Here is a 20125-nt window from a genome sequence, read left to right as displayed (position 1 = left end):
AACAGAGAACAAACAGAATTCCATCTGCCTGGTGTGTGGAGATTCTGCAGATGAAGACTGGATTCAATGCAAAAACTGCAAGGAATGGGCCCATGAAGAATGTGCTGATATTAGTGATTCCAAGTATTATTACTGCGACAACTGTTCGTAAATGTGTGTTTCTGTTTTTGCATGGGTTGTTCTATTTTTGTGAGTTATCGATGGTTCCAGATTGCACAATCACACATTGTGTAAATTGGACCCCTCATTTGAAAAAATTAAAATTGACTATTTACCAGCAGTGTCATTGAATTAGAAACTTATACAGTGAAGTTAGGTGCTATCCGAATAAAATTGAATATTAAGTTGTATGTTTTGTTCAAAAATGAAAGGGGTCCATTTTACACAACAGTTGTGTAAATTGGACCCTTAGCATGAAAAAATTTAATTTGGTAGTGCACCTCCAGTTTAAATTATTTAAGCCCGATACTTCGTTATGTTGTACCTTTCATGTATGTGAATAAACAAGTGAAGTTTGGAAGAAATCGACCAAGGACTTTCGTTATTATCAAAGATTTTGCTTAAGGGGTCCAAATTACACTGGTTTCCCCTACACCATTCTCAATATTTTTTATGTTGTATTTTTATAACCCCAGAAGTTGTTGCACTAGATGACTAGAACATAAAACGCGCTTTCGTTATGTATAATCACTCTTGATAAAGTTGACATGGCTTCTTTTGTTTTCTTGGAGATTATCTTCATATGAAAATAGTGGAATTCGATTCACTGTGAGGCTTTCAATCCGCTAAAATCAGTTAGCAGGGTTAATTAATTATTAATTGTAGAACTACATTTCAAGACGGCAGGCAACATACATATTGTAAACAAAGCCTCCAACGTTATAATTTAAGCTGAAATTACAAATTGTGTTATTTATATGCACTGAAACTTGTTTCAACTTACCTGGAAAGTGTTGCTTGTCATAAGGGTTTCACGTCGAACAATGAAAGACTGAAGTGCCGCAACGCATAACGTTGAAAACTCTTTTGGCACAATGTTCTCAAAATGTTGACAAACAGGACTGTCAGTACCTTGAATCACCGAACGATTAGGCAGGTTTGATGCTAAAAAATCTCTGCATTTATCTTCAGGAGATTGAAGCTCGTTCATCGGAGGGCTCAGCACTAGCTCCACTTCAGAAGCAATTTCTTTTGTCACATGCTCAGGTTCTTGGAGCGTTTCGTTTTGATCTTTCTCATTTTGCTGAGGAGGAACCCCAATCGATTTGGCTTCCTGAGCTTCATTTGGTTGAGGCTTAACTGTCTGTATTTGCAGAACGTGACTTCAATAACGTAAAAGTGGTGTACGAGTCCTGAATGTAATATTTAACAAGTTATTTGCTAAACCTACTTTCTCCTCACTCTCGAGATCATCTTCTTTTAGATTGAGTTTAGTATAGCAGTGAGTCGTTCCGGGTTCGTATCTGTAAAGCCATTTACAATAAATATAATTCATCTTAAAGATACATTCAAAATTTTATTGTCTTGAATAAACTTTTTACAAACTTGTTAATACCTTATTATCATTAGAATTTGTACTAAGTTACAACTCACGAATAAACTATTCCATGTGCACCAAGTGCTGTCATATCAAGTGACTCTGATTGCTCATCAAGTAGTGAAGACGTTGTTGTTTCCACTGACGTGAGTTTTGTTTTTTCATCATTTTTATATGTAGTCTGGGGAAGAGTTAAAAGAACTTGTTATCGACTGCTTATTCTTAATGCCCTTTCAATTTTACTTGTAAAATGAAACCGCAAAATTTGTTAATATTGCTGCTAAGAATGTCGAACTTTATGGGTCTGATAACCTATTTTATAGGCCTAATGAAGCATTAAGTTAAAGGTAAATTAAGCCCAATTGGGTATTCTTGCAATATCGAGCAGCTAATATGAAAACAAATACTCTTAAACATTGCTTTTTGATAATACATTGCTTCACTCGGAGGAGCGGCAAGAGCACTCGGCTCCTAATTTTGCGACCTTGGTTTGATTAGCCTGTGACCCAATGGCGCTGTCGTTGTAGTGTCCTTGGGCAAGACATGAACGAAGCTTGGTTCTGCTCAGTGGTACTGATGAGCAGTTTTAAATTCGTGCAAAACGTAATCAAAAAACCTACAAAAAATGCAATGGGAACTTGCACTTGACAATCTCGGTAACAAGGGCTCGGGCGATGACGAAGCATCGCCGAGTTCAAGTCGTGCAAAGACATTCCTCAGTCCGAAAAAAAGACTGTGATACCATACCGTACATTTAATGAAAATGTTTCTTGCGAACTCCTCATAGACCTTTGCTTTTTCAAGCGGTCAAAGCTGTAGGTAAGTTTGAGTTTCCTCGAATTTATGTTTTCTCTTTTAGTGCTACACTTAATTTCTGAATCGTTTTTCATGTCATCAATCAAATTGGAATCTGCAGATTTAAAGTTATAACATAAATACTCGTTGGCAGCCTGCTATTGCTGAAACTGGATACCGTGACATCTGTCCAGGGCTGGACATTTGCAACAGTTTATTTTACGTGGACATATTGTATAATTTAAATATTACATTTTAATTTATACTGCGTTATCTTGATTGGAATACCTTGCGATTTTGGCCGGTTTTCGTTTTTCTGCTTCCAATACGGTGTTGTATATGTGCTTACTGAACTCCACCAAATGTTTGGGTCCACTGTTACTTTCCGATGTCTATAAATACACCGTACAACTTACGAATTGTTAGGATTCATGTTGTCATATGAAGATGATTTCGTGAATGTCATGGACGATTTGTTAGCACTTTTATTCAGAAGGCGTATGGTTGAAAACTCAAGATTTCTCTGATTTTGTTAAACGTTTTTTGTAGGGCATTAAACATCTGTTTAAATCAATCAGATGGCAGCATGGTTGATGGTGTCGTTTATTAGCCTGAGAATTACCCAAAGCAGTTGGCGTGTTTTAAAGCTCTAATTTGTCAGATGCAGAATGCAGATAAAAATTGGAATGATAATTATCATAATGAGTGAAACGTGCATTTTTAGCCAAAAAATCTGGGAGCTTGCAGTAAGCCATTACAATTGGAGTCTTTATATGTTTAAAACCTATTTCGTTAAATCAGACTTTTTACGATACAAAGAACTATCCATTGGTAACTTACTGTTTTCTTGAACTTGGTCCCATTAATAATTTTGATGTGGTTGAGTGACTTATCTTAGCATGTTTTGAATCCATGTCTTCTTTTATAGTTACTAACGGTTTTATATCATCACCGTCAAGTTCTATGTATACAAAAAAAAACTTAGATTATATGCAGTCGTATAATAATGATATTATTAATTATATTGAACAGGTTTAAGAGCGTTGGACATAGTTTTAGTATATCACCTTCTTCAGAGATTGTGAAAGTCTGGTTAAGTTTACCATTCTTCTTTTTGGTCTCTTGGGAGCGCTCACGTCGATTTACAAGCCGACGCTGACCTTTTTGTGGTAAACCAGCGCCGCCAGCGAGGTTTCTTCTTCTTCTTGCGCCAGGAACTGCGTACCTACTCCGTAGAAACGCTCCCGTACATATGTCACACTCGCATCTGGCGAAATACATGCTATTTGACTCGAGTGATAATGACTATCTTACAAGAAATAACTTGTAAATAACTTTTGTTGCTAGATATAGCTTACATAAACCTGGTACAACACGACCTTAAAAGTGTACTGTTTAAAAGTATAGCTATTGTAATTAAATGGGATGCAAACGCAACAAAACTTGGTGATATGCATCTTTTCATAAAAAAATACATTGGAACTTTCGGTGGAATAAACAAATACGAACAAGTCATATACCATCACATTTGCTTACTTCCAGCTGTCCACAGCCTCTAGGTTTGATACTACAATAGGCCCCGACGTTTTGGTTGTGTGAAGATCTGTCATCGCTTTTTCTTTTTTTTGTTTCGGTGATAATTTTTTATTTCTTACATTTGGCTTTAGGACGAGAGAGTCCACGCTTTGATCAGATATGCAATTGTTTTCGAGGGAATCTTCTTCAGGTAATCGCTCTTCAACTTTAGTCAAATTTTTTAACCTAAACCACCACTTTTCGTAAGGGTCATTGGATTGTGCGCACATTTCTTGAAGTATTGCGTACCTGTAAAAAACATATTTCATCTCGGCAAGATTTGCTATATAGCAGAAGCCGCAGATAGCAAGGACCGTGAATAACTACAGTTTACCACGCAAATGCATATAACAAGATTCAATTACGCAAGGTAAATGTCACAATAGTTTATAATAATTAACAATTAGGATTACAGGTCCTTCTGCCGTGCAAGTTTTTGTCTTCGAGCGCGTTTCTTTTCCAGAAGAAGGTGGCGATTCAGAGGACTTAAAATAGAATTCACATCATCTTTTAGCCGGAGCACCGAACCTTTTTCGTCTTGCTGTCCGGACCAAAACATGTTACCAGTCGTAAATTTTCTGGAGCATGCAAATAACAAAACACATCATTTCAAGTTCGTACATTTTGGACGAGCTTTGAGTATTATCACTTGATAAGGTTTAACATCATATGCGTGCAGGCTAAACTTTTGAATTTCATTTATGCAGACAAAGTGTAAATGACTAGTCTGCATAAATTGAGTGTCAGTTGTCAGTGTCACACTAAAATAAACTTCTAACCTTTTAAAGACAGTTCTTTGTCTGCCGGCGAGATCGACGACATTGAGATTTTCATTTTGGAAAAATTCACGGTCTTGGAATAATACCAGGGTTGGCGGAACTATGTCTTTACAGAGTTTATCACACAAATCTTTTAGGTTCGGAAACGCAATCATTTTGTTCTTCTTGCGAAAATGTGGATTTTGCTCAAAAATTTTGATCCGAGATATATTTGCAAGACCGTCCTTCTTTAAAACTTGACAAAGTTGTTCCACAGACGTTCCGTAATAGGTAAAGCTTACCTTGGTCAATTCTTGATCAGCGTTTTCGTTTTCTGCAAAACATGTTTGAAAATGCACGAATTAGATTAAGCTTACTAAAACAATCTCTTGCAGTATATGAGGCCATTCGGTTCATTGTTATAACGCTTGTGGGCAGTGGCGTAGCCCGAAAAAAATTGGGGTGGGCAAATATTTGATGAGTTCAAGGGAACTATACAATACAAATACGTATACCAATTTTATTATATTTTCAACAAAAGGTTCAACTTCGGAATCCAAACTTTAAAAATTGGGGGGGGGGGGGGGGGGGCATGGCCCCTTTCGCCTCCCCCCCTGGCTACGCCTCTGCTTGCGGGTTTATGGCAGTCATATGACTGCTTGTCGAAATAGAATTATGAAATTCATCAATTAACTATTCTACGCGCTCTGCGAAGCGCTGCTTGCTGAAAACGAATTCCATTCATACCATTGATGCAATTCATCAAACGAAGCCATAACCTTTAATGGTCACGGGGCTGCCTAAGATATAGACGTAACCACTTCCTGGCTTGAATAGTAATCATCGACGATTTACATTATTCCTGTGCTACCCGTTTGTTGTAGCAAGTTGTTAAAAAACATGTGACGAAACGGAGTGAAAATATGATTCTTACCTGTGATAGAAGCAGAATCTGACGATGATGAGGAATACGAATGGTTCGAGTGGCTTGCAGCCGGTTTCTTCAAGCAAGTTCTAGTGCGAGACATCAACACTGTCTCGTAAATGCTTGTCGTGAATCGTAACACCTTGAACGCAAAACAAATTAGTTTAGGGTAGGCTATCATTGCATGGGCGCGGAGAATCCTGCATTGTTCATTCAGATAGTTTGTTGTCACTTTTTCACCCTGAAACATGTTTCCATCCGAGTCTCACACACAACGGCACAAACACAAAACAATTTTAAACAAAGAATCAACTGGAAGTCTTCAAATTGCCTATTTATAGGAATATATTAGCATTTTGGTGCGCCGAAAAACTGAGAATTTAATTTTGATGCTATATCAGGGCTTACAATCGTTTTAATTTAAACTATTTTTCACGGCCTCTCGTAAGCCTAACTTACATAAATGTAATAACAAAATTTACCTAAACCTAATCTGTATCTACTTCAGATTAATAACTAACTTCAATTGAAACCTTGATAATTTTTTAAAATCAATTTTTGCATATCATTTTTGCTAATCTAACCGCCCATATTAACAGCGGTCTGCATGACTTGAAGGTGAAATTTTCGCTTTATTATATTAAAGTATGCGTTGTATAAAACCACACAGATGCGACCAATTGAGTTTTACGACTTCGCGGCAACGTGCTAGTAGGATTTAGTATTTCGATTAAGGGTTCAAACCGCTGCTATCGTTGTTGTGCAAATAGCTTTGACGCAATTACAAAAGTCGTAATTCAGGACAAGTAAATAAAATTCACGCCTTGTTAAATTTGTCTCCCACCAAATTTGTCGAGTTAGCCGACTCGCAGTCTATATCCAGCAAAGAAAGAACGTGTTTTGGCTTGATATCAGAGATGTGGCCGAGTCCAGCTGTACAAACTGGTTGACCAATGCGCGTTGCCACGTGTCTGTTGGTCAAGTTTTATCACAAAACCAAGCCTTTACTTATAACAAGACCAAGCCTTTACTTTCTTTTTTTGGGTTTGTACCTGCTAAATTTGGTGAAGAAACTTATTAAATGGGACTTTGTATAAACTTTCTCAAAACGTACCTCCGGAAAAGCAATTTCTTTGTCTAATAGGAAGCGCGTTTCCTACGACAACAAAGGCTACCCTCTTATTACAGACTATGATTTCCATGTGCTTCTTGTAATTATAGGCTGTCTTACGACTCACATATCCTTGCTCGAATAGTTCTCTGTACGTCTGAAACAAGTTATCCAAAAGGTCGCCTTCAGTAACACGAAGAGAGGTGCAATTATTCCAACTCCGCCCAACCACGAAAGGCCACAATTGCTTTGGCTAGTGACGAAATAAGTCGACATTTTGTTAATGCTTTACCAAAAAATCTAATTAAGTTAGTACACTTTTTACCTTCATTTCATATATAGTAAACAAGGGGTATTTTTCGCCATACTTTTCACCAAAAATTTCCGAACGTGTAGATTGAGTATCTGTATAATCTGGGGCAAATTGCAATTGACGCACGGCGGCTGCAAGGTCTTCGTTTCTGTTGGAAACGGTTCGCTTTTAGAAGATAGTTTTGTGAATTACCGTAGTTATGTTAGGATTGGTCGTAGCCTTAAATTCAATTATACTCACTTTTCCAAAGATGGATTTATTTGGAAGCTGACCTTTTTGCTTTGATGAATCGCATACCAACGTACCTTCGAATGCAGAAAACTTAGTAGATCTTGCTTCAACATTTTAGCCCATTCAGACCTTACTTTAGTTTGTGTTTCACACTTTTATTGTTTCCATTTTGGAGAATTTATTTCTTACCTTTTAACAATGAACATAGTGATTTGACTCTTGGAGTCTTTATGACGATACAATAAAACAATTGCCATGTGCAGAAGTCTTGGACTCTTCTTGTTATAACCATAAAGTGGTTATTGTGTTTCTGCAGCCAGGTTTCGTTTAAATTCTATTGTTTTGCGTTGCCAACTTGCCATGAATGAGAACAAAAGATGCAACCTGAAGCGCGATCGCGGCGAGACCGGTAATTGCGAAAACTTGACGATAAAGAAAGAGAAGAAAGCGAACCACTTTTTTCTCAAAATCGGTCAAGCATGACCGGGTTGTGACAGAAGACCAACTCGGAAGGCGTCGACATTTCGCAGAAGTAGACGACAAGCGACAGTCTGCGACAATTGTGCAAATATTTTTACCAAGCAGCGAGAAAAGAGTGACCGGATTAGGATCCGCTATATTATTCGAGTCAAATTAAGTGCCAGAATGCTGCGCTTTGCGATAGCTCTGGCTTTGCTATGCTTTTGCAATGGGCAGGTAACTAATGGTGATACGCCTATCATCCGCGAAAAATCGCCGAACGTTTTGAGCCCACCGTATTTCAACATCGCTACCGGTAAGTTTTGTTAGTGCCAATGGTCACTTAGTATATTAGCATAGTTCACTAGTTATCTACTTTATGGTGTGTTGAGGTGTCATGCTAATGTTGCATTTTGTATTGTGCTAGCATGCATTTGCTGACGATTAACAATCTTTAACTATGGGTTTTGTGCTTAAGGTAAAAGAATCGATACCACTGCAACTTGTGGCCAAGAGGGTCCAGACTTATTCTGTAAATTGACCGGCGGAACCAACTTCGAATATAGCACAAGTCTTCACGAAGGACAGGTTTGCGATGTCTGTGCTTCGAACATACCAGAGAAAAGCCATCCTGTGAAGAACGCAATTGACGGAACCGAGAAATGGTGGCAGAGTCCGCCCCTGTCGCGTGGAAACGAATACAACAAGGTCAACCTAACAATCCATCTTGGACAGGTTGGTTGATAGGAGTTGTTTTTTCTTGCATCATTAATGTCAATATCATCATGAACTTACGATTCTAATTGATTGGATCATAATTGGGTAACACTCTTCGAATAAACTATCTTGTGGGATCGTTAAAGCAGAATAGAAACTGATTGTAGCATACTAAGCATAGTAACGCCTGATTGGGAAATGGTACACTGCAGTGTTTCCTTTTTGTATACACTGAAGTACGATTGATATTTATGTGTAAAGTAGTTGTAAATTGTAAGACACTGACTGTCAGTGTCACCAAATCGCGTAATTTTCCGCCCCTGGGGTTGCGCATGTGTCAGTAAAAACCTTCTAAAATCATTAAATTACCAATGAATACGTACCAAAGAAACTGTTCACAAGGCAAAACCAATGCAAATATCCCAAAGTACAGTACATCGTACTTAGTATTCAGGCTACTACTTTTAATAGGATTTAGGTTTATTGGGCTGGTTTGGTTGGAAATATTAAATTAACAAATGCTTCCAGTGCTATAAATACAATTGCGCCGTTTAAATTACATTTGTGCAAGTCTAAACATGTAAAGAGGATTGACGACGAAATGATAGCAGTAGCCTAAATACCTCAAAGTAATCGTAAACGTAAATGGCGGGTCTACTTTCGCAAACTCCACCCGACCGATGTTGGTGTGTCTGTTTGATTGGTTTCCGCCCTGTCGAATACAGCAGGCGCTGGTTATCAGACCGCCGCCGCTCCTGCCTTTCTCCAATTACGTTATAAGTCTACAGTATGAATGCTATGATCTTTAAACTTACCTGTGGCAGGAAGACCCAAAGTCATTTGTACGGCCGGTTTCCTTTTTTTGGCAAAACAGTGCTAGCCCTGTGGCATGCGGTTTGATTTTAGCTCAAGGGCTTTATAGTGCCAATTGTGCCAATTCTCAGTGAGAAAGGCAAAAAGCGTAAATTGATAATGCGCCGTGGATAATTAATTGTAAAAATTTCATTTGTTCTAATTTCTGGATTTAGAACAGCGTGCTACTTTCACACCCTAAAGAACCATCCTAACAATTTACGATATTACCGTTCCCATTTCCAATTTGTACAATTGTTTAATGCACCACAACCGCGCATTTTAGCTGCTATATTTGATGTATAATCTTTTCACACAGATCAAATATCTTAAACCTTTTCGTTTTGACAGGTGTTTCACGTTGCATACGTTCTGATCAAGTTTGCCAACTCACCTCGTGCTGGAACATGGGTTCTGGAACATTCCTCTGATTATGGCCATACCTATCAGCCATGGCAATATTTCGCCAACACTGACAGCGATTGCTACAATCTGTTTGGAATGGACAGTTTGGAAGAGATTACCAGAGATGACAGCGTAGTTTGCACGTCTGATTACTCCAGTGTTGTCCCGCTTGAAAACGGAGAGGTAACCCTTTAAATTCACATTCAGCTTCCAACTATTCTTTTTGATTGCCGTGTTGAATTTTTTGCGTCGCTCTCCAAATATAGTTCAGCACTTATCGTCGTGCGTCATTGACTTAAAAAAAAAATTATTTCCGAATCGCTAAAGTCAATTGCGTACCGGATTTCCTCAATGATTTGCTGTTCATACTTGTTTTAAGTTTACCATCCTAACGTAAAACGATTTGGCGTATTGAATTAGGTATCAAAGACCAGCTTCCCAATTGTTATTAATTAATTAAATGATGAAATTTCTTCAGGTGATTGTGTCGATGGTGAAAGGCCGACCTGGCGCCCAGAACTTTTCTTATGCCACCGTTCTACAAGAATGGAGCAAAGCTACCGACGTGCGACTTCGCTTTTTGCGAACCAAAACACTTCTTGGACATTTGATGGCAGTATCTGAACAGGACCCAACTGTAACTCGCCGTGTAAGTGTCCAAAAGAAGTTAACATTTTGGTTGCCACTATTTCACCTGAAAAAATCATGCGTTCAAAGCTATTTTTCACAGTTTCTGATTATAACTTAAATGGTTTAATATAGTAACCTAAACCTAACCTAAAACTACCTTTTAATCTAAGTCTATCTTCAATTCAACCCTAAATAACTAAAATCAACTTTTTGCATACCCATTCTCCCTTTCCTAAACTATGTACAATTGGACATATGTTGATACAATTTTTAAGTATGCATACTTAATATTTTGATAAAATAAAAATATACTTCTGACCTATTATTTTGCTAACGAGTGAAATAATTTGTATGCAGTACTACTACAGTATCAAGGACATCAGTATTGGTGGTCGCTGTGTATGTAATGGACATGCAGATACCTGCTCACCTGACCCGCAAGATCAATACAAGTAAATACATAATGGATTATGTTTTAGTCACATTTGATTCAACATAATGAAAATCAACTAACTTAGTTAACTTACAGTAGTAGTGTATTGGCTGAAGTGTTGGACTTGCAATTGTACAAACTTGGTTTAATTCTCGATACCACTGTGCTATTGTTGTAGTGCCATTAGAGGGTAAAATATTAACAACACCTGATCCTGTTTAATGGCCCTGCTAAACAGTTGCAAATTTGGGTAAAACCACAAAAACAGTAAATACTGTATGCATATATATAACATTGGTTAACGCACAAAGTGGAAAAAGGACCCAAAGGGCTCAAGTGGTTGGGGTCAATGACCAGATAAAATGGTGGAAGGTCTTTCTTTAGTTTAGGTATACATTCTGAAAGCTATACCATACCATCTATTGAGATGGACACTGTAATTTTGCCTTAATGTTGTTTTATTACGAAAGGTTGAAATGTGAATGTCGCCACAATACTTGTGGTGATAGCTGTGAGTATTGTTGTGCTGGATTCGTGCAGAAGGCTTGGCGACCAGCAGTGCCGGAGTCAACAAATGAATGTGAAGGTACATACTTTGACAATTAAAATAATTGTTTAAGATCATACAGTTATGATAAAGGTGATTTTTAACACGGTGAATTACATAGGTTTCATACTAATATAGTGGAATTTATAGCTAAGTTTCATTGTAATAATGTTTTCTAATTTAAGTATTGATGAAATATCTTGTTTATAGCCTGTAACTGCTATGGACACAGCAATGAATGTGTTTATGACGAGGATGTTGCTCTTCGTCGCCTCTCACTTGACTTGCTGGGTAACTATGAAGGAGGTGGCATGTGCCAAAATTGCCAGCACAACACTGCCGGCATAAACTGTGAGCAGTGTGCCAGTGGTTACTGGAGACCAGCTGATATTGATCCTAGTGATCCAAATGGATGCAGACGTAAGTAGGGTTTCAGCTATCTGATATTTAATTTCACTTCAGTTTTTAGTCCAATTGGATCGCTTTGTTTTTCTTTTTGTTTTGATGAGTTTTATTTTTATTTATAACACACATTTCTTTGAAATATTTGTAACCTCAACAGCTTCATCAAGCTATGTCCAAAACACTGTTGGTGTTGCCCCAAATTCTCAAATCACAAATTCAAACTCCGACTTACACAAGAATATCGGAATTCTTGTGAGCCCACCAGAATTTTTCGGAAGTGGTGTGCTTAAAACCGCTTCTTATCGGAACAGAAACATATTTCCCACTATGGGAACGCAATACGTTGACACAGAATTAGATAACGCTAATATCAAAATGCAAGCAACAGTACTAGAATTTTTTGGAAGTGATGTTGTGAGAACAGTTCCTTTTGAAAGCACCAGTGCATTTGATCGATATTCAACCGTCCTACCTATTCAAGTGTCATCCTCCTCGGGTCAGTTAGATGTTGATGGAGTGCCAAAACCTATTTATGAGAACTCAGGAGAAGGCCCAGTGAGCTCTAGTATTTTTCCAGCAAGTAACTCTCATATATTGCCATTGTCTTCTGTTGGATCTCCAAGTGAAATAGATGAAGATTTTTTGATACCATTATCTTCTACGAAATCGAGCTTTGAAAACCCAAGGAAAGATCGGAAACATAACAGCTTTGATGGAGTTTTTGTCAAAGATTTTGTTCGTGGGTTTAGTTTCACTTTTTTGTGAATGTAAGAAAACATGGGAATGTTCAAATAAAATCACCTCAAACGTCCGGTCATCAGGCCTTACTGACTTTTTCATTTGCACATTCACATCATCTGGTTTCAAAGAGGCACTGACTGAAGATTATGAAGTACCATCTCTGACGTGTTACATTTTTCATCATCCCAATGCACAGTGCATGTTTTTGTACACGTCTGGTCAAAGCATCAGCTATCATGCAGCTGTTGCTTGAATGTTTTAAACTGAAAGCAATGGTTCTTAATCTTTTTGTTTCGCTTTTGGTGCCATGGAAACAATTGTGGACTCCTGTGTTTTTTTTTAAAGTAAACTCAAGTAGCAAAATTTGCTCCCGAATTCATGTACAGCTTGTTAGCTTATGGAAAACAATGTGTAATTGTAATTCAAAAACAAAAAGGTTTCTGTGGACACCTTGAAAATGCTCCACAGACCCCTGGTTAAGAACCACTGTTTTAGAACAACTGTAAGAAGACACCAATACATTATTATTGGATGTTTTTACACATCTAACTTTTTGCATTACTATGAGTTGCATGTGCAAAATTGTTTTGACAGTGGATAACCAACATGCAACATACAACGCTTATTTATTCATTTGTTATTTATTCAGTTGAAATACACAAATAGGCATACAGTTAAAAACTTTTTATTTTAACACAGCTTGTGAGTGTGACAGTGCTTATACTATTGGATCCTGTGAGCCTACCACTGGACGTTGCTACTGCAAGGTTCAATATGCTGGAGACAGATGTGACAGGTGTGCTCCAGGATACTATGACTTCCCAGAATGTAGACGTGAGTAATTGTTTTATACTTTCATGTTACTTTAATGTTATACTACTTCATTTAAAATTTATTGGTTTAGCAGTATTTCCTTTATGTGGTTGACCTCTTCTTTGAACAGTTTTGTCAGTCTGGAAAGAAAGTGGTATATATGTGCTTGTGATTGTTTTAGATTTAAGCTATCTTTTTATGGCACCATGACACAGTTTCAGTGTGTTTCGAACACTATCTTTTTATGCACAAAATTTAAGTTAAGTAAATGAGTGTACCACTTCAATATCATATATGAGTTTGGATTATTATTTGGTTGTATTGTAAGGTTTAGCATCAGCTGGCCATGAATATACAAGGTGTTGATTACTTCAAAATGTTAATGAACTTTTTGAAATCTTACAGCTTGCGACTGTTATTACAATGGCACATTAAATGATGTGTGCCTTCCAGTCGGAGATGCTTGCCCTTGCAAATACAACTTTGCAGGAAAATACTGTGATGAGTGTGCAGCTGGATTTTATCTCTTTCCAACCTGCGATGGTATGTATTGTCAAGTGTTTTCCCATGATGTAGTTAACTCAATTCTCAATGTTGACTTAATTTATCGTTTGTATTAAATCAGTGGTAAAACACGAAAATGTGTTCAAACTGGAAGCTGTTAATTAAAATCAGATATCAGTCAGTAATAAGCCGAATATGTTGTAGCTCTTTCTGACTTAGTGTTTTCTTTCCAAAAGCTTGTGAGTGTGTTGGGGAAGGGGTGGCTTCAGATGTATGTGATCCATACACTGGCGACTGCCCTTGTGCGGATGGCTTTGCTGGCAAGTCCTGTACTGAGTGTGCTCCTGGCTATTTCAACTATCCACTTTGCCAGCGTTGTCCATGCAGTGATATTGGAACCACTGATGAGGTTTCTATTTCTATAAATGTATAAATATTATACAAATAATTATATGTAAAACCGACGTCCGTACTCCGTATTGTAAAGTTAAATATCTTCTTTTAACTGGCTTACTGTTTTTAACTCTGTCCTGATTCTGAATATTTGTCATGATAAGATATAATCATGATTATTCTGGCAGGTTTGTGATTCATTAACTGGGGAATGTTTTTGTGATGAAAAATATGCTGGAGTCAGTTGTGATGACTGCAAATCTGGCTACTTTGGTTTCCCTTTGTGTCAAGGTTTGTTTCTTAGCTTGAACCTACTACTTCTCATTTGATTTCTTAACACTGGCATAGCTGTATACCAATCACCTTGTTTTTGATAGAGTGTGAATGCACTGCACCTGGAAGTTTGAACAACACGTGTGACTCAGGCAGTGGTCGTTGCAACTGCAAACCAAACTACCAAGGAAATGCTTGTGAAGAGTGTGCTCCTGAATTTTATGGGTAAGACCTCAATACATCATTATTGCAGGATGCTATTATTTCTTGCGATAAACTACCTCATGAAGTGAAATATAAAAGTACTGATAATAGGTTAAGTTCATTGAATTCACTAATGAAAAGTATCTAGGATCAGTTAGTATGTTATTACTTAGTAATTAAATGCATTGTCATTATTTATTTGAAATTTTATAACAGGTATCAATAATCTAACTATTTCATTAAAATGAGTGGTCTTAATGATTTAGGTATCCAAACTGTCTTTCCTGTGCTTGTAATGTTCGTGGTTCCCTTAAAACAACTTGTGACCAAACAACTGGAGATTGTTTGTGTCGAGACAATGTACAGGGCCGTGCTTGCGACACATGCACACCCGATTATTTCAACTTTCCGAAATGCGAAGAGTGCAGTTGTGATGTTCGGGGCATTGTTTCTGTTGTCCCTGGTGTCTGTCTTGCTTTCACCACCGTAAGTTGTAATAATTACATCACACCACAATAACTGTTGATTTAGTTTACAAAGCTCAATTTTCATATAGGGCCAATGTGAGTGTAAGGAGAATGTTGTTGGAAAGAACTGTGACATGTGCAAACCTCTTCATTACGATCTTGACCGGGGATGCATAAGCTGCAACTGCTTCATCCAGGGAACCTTGGATGGTGTTGGTGAATGCGACAGAGAGGTAATAGTTAGTAGTTTACGTTTATTACATAACCGCCACATCGAAATTAGGAACTTGAATGGCCTTGTTTTGTTTTAGGATGGTCAATGTTGGTGTAAACCATACACTTGCACACAACGTTGTTCTCAATGCGCTAGTGGCTTCTATGAACTTGAAGAGCTCAACTATTTGGGCTGCACAAGCTGTCAATGTGATGTTGGGGGTGCTATGACCATTGAGTGTGACAAGAGCAATGGACAATGTGAATGTAAAACTGGTATTGGAGGACGTCGTTGCAACAGGTAGAATCTATTTTACTAGGTTTGTTCAGCCAATTTATCTGTCTTTAGGTTGGTTTGTGTAATTGATCATTGAAAGTTAATACGTATCTGAAACATTATGCTATTGCACAGGGCACTGGAAGGGTATTATTATCCAACGTTGTACCAGAACCAGTATGAGCTAGAAGATGGACGAACGCCTGAAAACACATTTGTAAGAGCTGGTTTTAACCCTGAGGAATTTCCCAATTTCAGTTATATCGGTTACGCCCAATATTCTGTTGTTCAGGTATGTGGAATTGTTTTGACATCAATCAAATTTAATTGAACATGTTATGAGGAATCGTTGGTTACCTTGTGCAGTTAGTAGTTCATATAAGGTTGTATATATATATATAACCTCATATATATACAATATTATAAGTTATCCAACTTAGTGTTATTAGAAATATACTGAGGTCTGTGGTGACATATTAGCCTGTGCTGTATTGCTCTATTCTTTATACTTAATTCTCTGCTTTAGCTCTGCTAAATATGTAGTGCAATGCTTACTATGTTTGCAATGCTTAACGCTTTTTAAATTTTTTGTTATATTAATTTTTTGCGTAATAATATTTCTGTGACTTGGTTTTGCTTACTACTGGTTGACATAAATTTATACCCTAAACGGTTTTATATTGATTTGGTGACTAATTTTCTTTTACTAACTTCAAATATACAGCCCACTATAGTAATGCACATTACTATAGCGAGACATAACCTGTATCGAGCATTAATTTACTACATTAACCCAACTGATGAAGTAATAAGTGGAACTTTGTCATTTGGGACATCATCCGAAGCAGAATTAGACTCAGTTGATTGTCTAGACTGTAAGTTCCCAAGCTTGTTTCGAACTGGGCATGGTGCATGACAGATCTGCTTGCCCTTCATTATCCAAAAAATTTTGAAGTCACTGTGTGTTTGTATTTATTTTATTATTAAAAGTTTGCTCTGCATGTGTTTGTTTTTGCTTGCTTGATTTTGTTTCCGTTTGCTTGCTTCTTCTGTGTAGCTTCCTCCACACATTTCCATTCTTAAGCCTGCACCACATTCAATATATCCTGCAGACCCATGATAGTTAGTTTGTTTACGCTGCATTGGGTAACGAAACAAAACAATTCATGGAAATTCTCCTTTTACCTAGAATTATAGCAAAAGCATTCTCTGTATTTAGTTGATTTTTACTGATTAATCACAAACTCACAACACAATATAGCCTACTGTGATGGTTCCGGTAGTCACTCACAACAGTGGTCTTTATCGATTGATGTTCTATTATTACAACACCGGTCCAGCTTCAAGAGCAAATGTCACTGTTTCACCTAATCAGCCAGAGTATGGTAAGGTGTAACCACTAAAAAGTGAGATTGTTGAGCATGAAAAATAGTCTATGCTTGCTAATTGTTTGTTTTTATGACCTTCTCTCTTGCACATTAGTAATCATAGCACATCAATACGTTAGTGTGTCATTATTATATTATACAAAGCATGAGAGTGTAGAATATTGTATGTGAGTTAAATTTTGAAATTTTGTGCTCATAGTCATAGCATGATGATGTAAAACTGTTCACTTTGATATTGTTGCTTAAACACTAAACGGAAATGTTAAATAAACAATTAACAATAAAATTTAAGTTACCGTACAATAGAAATAACTCTTAAAGTAAAATTAAAGATAAAAATTCACTGCTGTTTTTATGTGAGTTAAAGCAGCTATCAACTGTGAGTACCTTTACCAAGCAACTGTTTAGGTTCTAATTATTAATCATTTAAATCACAGGTACCGAACAAAGCTACTCTGTCACTTTCCCCAATACACAAACTCCACGTATTGTAACGGTACCAACACCGTTTGTACTAAACCGAGGAACCTGGACTGTGGTGCTTGAGGCTGCACCCGGTAAGATAAAAAAAAAATTACGAAAGTGAGTTTAAGTTCTGTTTGCAGGCTTGGTGTTGTAAATGTTTCTTTTAGGTTTGCTGGTTGACTACTTTGTTCTTATGCCATCTGAGTATTACGAACCTGGAATTCTCCGACTGACTGCTACTGTGCCTTGTGTGCCCAGTGCGAGTGATTCTGGAAAAGAATGTGTGATGTTCACCCATCCAAGTCTTGAAGCTTTCACCACTGTAGAACTCTCTGATTCTGCCCCTGAAGGGAGGTAAGTAAAATTGTGGAGTTTTGGGTTATGCCATACTCTTGGATAATAAAATAACACATCCAATAACGTTATCAGCATATTTTCTTTATGTAAAATGCAATATTTACTTTAGAATCACTGCACCAACAACTGCACATCCTGAAATGCTTTTCATGGATGGCACTACTGGCGTTGATGGCGATAGAGAATTTACAACTGACATAACTTTACCAAAGGCTGGCAAATATGTTCTTGTACTTGAATATGCATCCACTGAAGATAGGTAAGGTTATTAATTAAGAATGAAACCGTTATATTTGTTAATATGCCAACAAAATTAAATAGAAAGTTTTTCTAAATGTTTGGCATCCATTTCCGTTAGTAAACTTCATAAATTCTATCCAAGGTTCCAAAAAGGCAGAGTTACGGTGACGGATGGAGCTGGCAACACTTACGATGATGCAAAGTTTAACATTTATTCTTGTCCATATTCATTCTTGTGTCGACAAGTTGCATTGGCTGTTCTTAATGACGTTAAGGTCACTGAAACAAAATTTATGTAGTGATGAGACAAGTTTTAATGTTCATGTTAATGTTATGTCAATGAAGTTATGAAATGAAGACAGAATGATTAATAACCTAGTATAATTGTTAGGTTTTTGATGTATCCTTGCCAACCATGAAAGTAACTGTCCAAACTGATGCCGGAAATTCTTTCTATGTCAAATCATTGACTGCTATTCCACTTGCTGATTGGACAATGGAACTTGTTGAACCAAAACCAAGATGCATCACTACACAGGGGCCCAAGTTTGATGAGTAAGCAACAACCTGTCATGATGAAAGTGATAAAAATTTGTTATTTTATTATTTAATAGGTTATTGAGTATAATTTCAATTTCTTGTGTTGCAGATGCGTTGCTGGCAAGTACAAAGTCCCCGTTGGAAGTACTCGTGTTAATGTTGCAGAGCCTATTCCTGACGATGCCCCAGAAGATGCAAGCACAGGGCCACGGCCAGATACGATCAATGACGATAAAGTACCTCTGGTGTACCTGGATGGTGCTGATGATACTGGGTCAGGACAGACAAGACTTCAGATTCCAATGAGATTAAACCCGGGCAGGCAAGTTTCAACATTATGCACTGAACAAACTTACCTCTAGCAAAACTATGAGCAATCAATGCCATGAGTACTTACTGTTGGTCTTTACATATCGGTAAAGGTATGTCTTCCTTGTTCATTACTACAATCCGAAACATACAAGTTTCAGTCCTCGTGTGCTGATCGATGGTGGTGTGGCGTCACCTGGTACTGCAAACGTCACTTATTGTCCTCACGGCGATGGTTGTCGAGCAGTTGTAACGCTTGATAATGGAGGCATTGTAGCAGACATTTCTGTACCAACTACAACTGTCACATTGGATGTTCCTGAGGGTAAGTTTTAAAAATAACAGCTCCCGTAGCTCACACTGTTTTTGTAGCCCCAGAATTTACCTTTCATTGTGTGTTGGCAGATAAGTCATTCTGGGTGCAGTATGTACTTGCTGTCCCTGAGGCAGAATACAATCCAAAATTACTTGACCTTGAACCGATTGATAAGTCAAGTGACTTTATTGAACAGTGTGCTACTGATAGCCAAAAGGTAAATGAAATTACAAATTATATATATTATAAAACTAAACTGGTTGATGATTTAAAACTGTTAATAATGATTTTATGCAGAGCTTCTATGATACGGTGCATGCACCGACTGAGTTTTGCCAGGAGAGTGTCTTTTCATTGACTGTTGATTATAATGATGGTGCTCTTGAATGTAACTGCTCTGGAGCTGGAACAGTTGGTGGTGCCGATGCTGTTTGTAATGTAAGTTTTATATTTCTAATACCTGTTCTCAAATTTTAATTTGCAATATTTCAAGCAGCTTTGCAACATAAGTTTTCCCTTTCCGACTCCTAGCATATTTTGTTGTATTCAGGATTATGGCGGTCAGTGTCCTTGCAAAGTTCACATTGTCGGACGACAGTGTGATCAGTGTATGGTTGGTTTCTATGGATATCCTGAATGTCGTGAATGTGACTGTGGTGGTGCACTGTGTGATGACGTAACTGGCGAGTGTATTTGTCCACCCAATACTGTCAAGCCAGATTGTAACAGTTGCGCACCGTTCACTCACTCCTTCCATCCATTGGCTGGATGTGTAGAATGTGACTGCAATCTTAATGGAGTTCTCAATATCTCTGACACTGGTTGTAATCCTGGTGACGGGCAGTGCAACTGCAAGGAGCATGTCACTGGACAAAGGCAAGTAAATTAGTATAACTCACATAAATCTGCTACGTGATTAGTTGTGTACATTA

At 37.6% G+C, this 20125-nt stretch overlaps 2 protein-coding genes across 11 annotated transcripts in view; one reads left to right on the top strand and one right to left on the bottom strand.

The window, feature by feature from the left end:
- Positions 1-604: 604 nt before the first annotated feature.
- LOC143445285 (uncharacterized) lies at positions 605-7504 on the bottom strand. 5 transcript variants are annotated; one of them, XM_076944291.1, is made up of 16 exons: positions 7435-7504; positions 7255-7319; positions 7027-7162; positions 6829-6954; positions 5600-5732; positions 4687-4999; positions 4321-4485; positions 3869-4156; positions 3400-3599; positions 3173-3293; positions 2621-2724; positions 2290-2447; positions 1594-1718; positions 1391-1463; positions 944-1303; positions 605-785 (listed from the first exon to the last, which is right to left on the bottom strand). In XM_076944291.1, exons 3-16 carry the CDS (start codon positions 7030-7032, stop codon positions 678-680), a joined length of 2280 nt encoding a protein of 759 aa, XP_076800406.1. In that variant the 5' UTR covers positions 7033-7162; positions 7255-7319; positions 7435-7504; the 3' UTR covers positions 605-677. The 5 variants fall into 5 exon arrangements, with proteins under 5 accessions (XP_076800406.1, XP_076800387.1, XP_076800397.1 ...); XM_076944272.1 differs by lacking the exon at positions 7435-7504 and having other exon boundaries at positions 7255-7413; XM_076944282.1 differs by lacking the exon at positions 7435-7504 and having other exon boundaries at positions 3436-3599; positions 7255-7413.
- A 250-nt stretch (positions 7505-7754) lies between these two features.
- Positions 7755-20125, top strand: part of LOC143445259 (laminin subunit alpha-5-like) — a 31585-nt gene continuing 19214 nt past the window's right edge. For 4 of the 6 annotated variants that reach the window (XM_076944249.1, XM_076944241.1, XM_076944213.1 and 1 more), the window contains exons 1-27: positions 7755-8020; positions 8183-8439; positions 9625-9861; positions 10157-10327; positions 10666-10760; positions 11212-11327; positions 11499-11708; positions 13134-13268; positions 13653-13790; positions 13988-14160; positions 14333-14435; positions 14522-14642; positions 14888-15107; positions 15178-15321; positions 15400-15602; positions 15714-15870; positions 16303-16453; positions 17404-17523; positions 17599-17785; positions 17898-18047; positions 18171-18303; positions 18420-18583; positions 18678-18890; positions 18991-19202; positions 19283-19410; positions 19491-19631; positions 19744-20069. In XM_076944249.1, coding sequence (XP_076800364.1) covers positions 7891-8020; positions 8183-8439; positions 9625-9861; positions 10157-10327; positions 10666-10760; positions 11212-11327; positions 11499-11708; positions 13134-13268; positions 13653-13790; positions 13988-14160; positions 14333-14435; positions 14522-14642; positions 14888-15107; positions 15178-15321; positions 15400-15602; positions 15714-15870; positions 16303-16453; positions 17404-17523; positions 17599-17785; positions 17898-18047; positions 18171-18303; positions 18420-18583; positions 18678-18890; positions 18991-19202; positions 19283-19410; positions 19491-19631; positions 19744-20069 — 4535 coding nt within the window. In that variant the 5' untranslated portion in view covers positions 7755-7890. Of the gene's footprint in view, positions 8021-8182; positions 8440-9624; positions 9862-10156; positions 10328-10665; positions 10761-11211; positions 11328-11498; positions 11709-13133; positions 13269-13652; positions 13791-13987; positions 14161-14332; positions 14436-14521; positions 14643-14887; positions 15108-15177; positions 15322-15399; positions 15603-15713; positions 15871-16302; positions 16454-16839; positions 16964-17403; positions 17524-17598; positions 17786-17897; positions 18048-18170; positions 18304-18419; positions 18584-18677; positions 18891-18990; positions 19203-19282; positions 19411-19490; positions 19632-19743; positions 20070-20125 lie in introns of all 6 variants that reach the window. The other 2 variants (XM_076944222.1, XM_076944259.1) reach the window with 2 other exon arrangements.

This window comes from Clavelina lepadiformis, chromosome 1 (genome assembly GCF_947623445.1).
Source record: "Clavelina lepadiformis chromosome 1, kaClaLepa1.1, whole genome shotgun sequence".
Taxonomy (NCBI): Eukaryota; Metazoa; Chordata; class Ascidiacea; order Aplousobranchia; family Clavelinidae; genus Clavelina; species Clavelina lepadiformis.
Note: the sequence above shows the minus strand (reverse complement) of the source record. Positions and strands in the feature narration are given on the sequence as shown.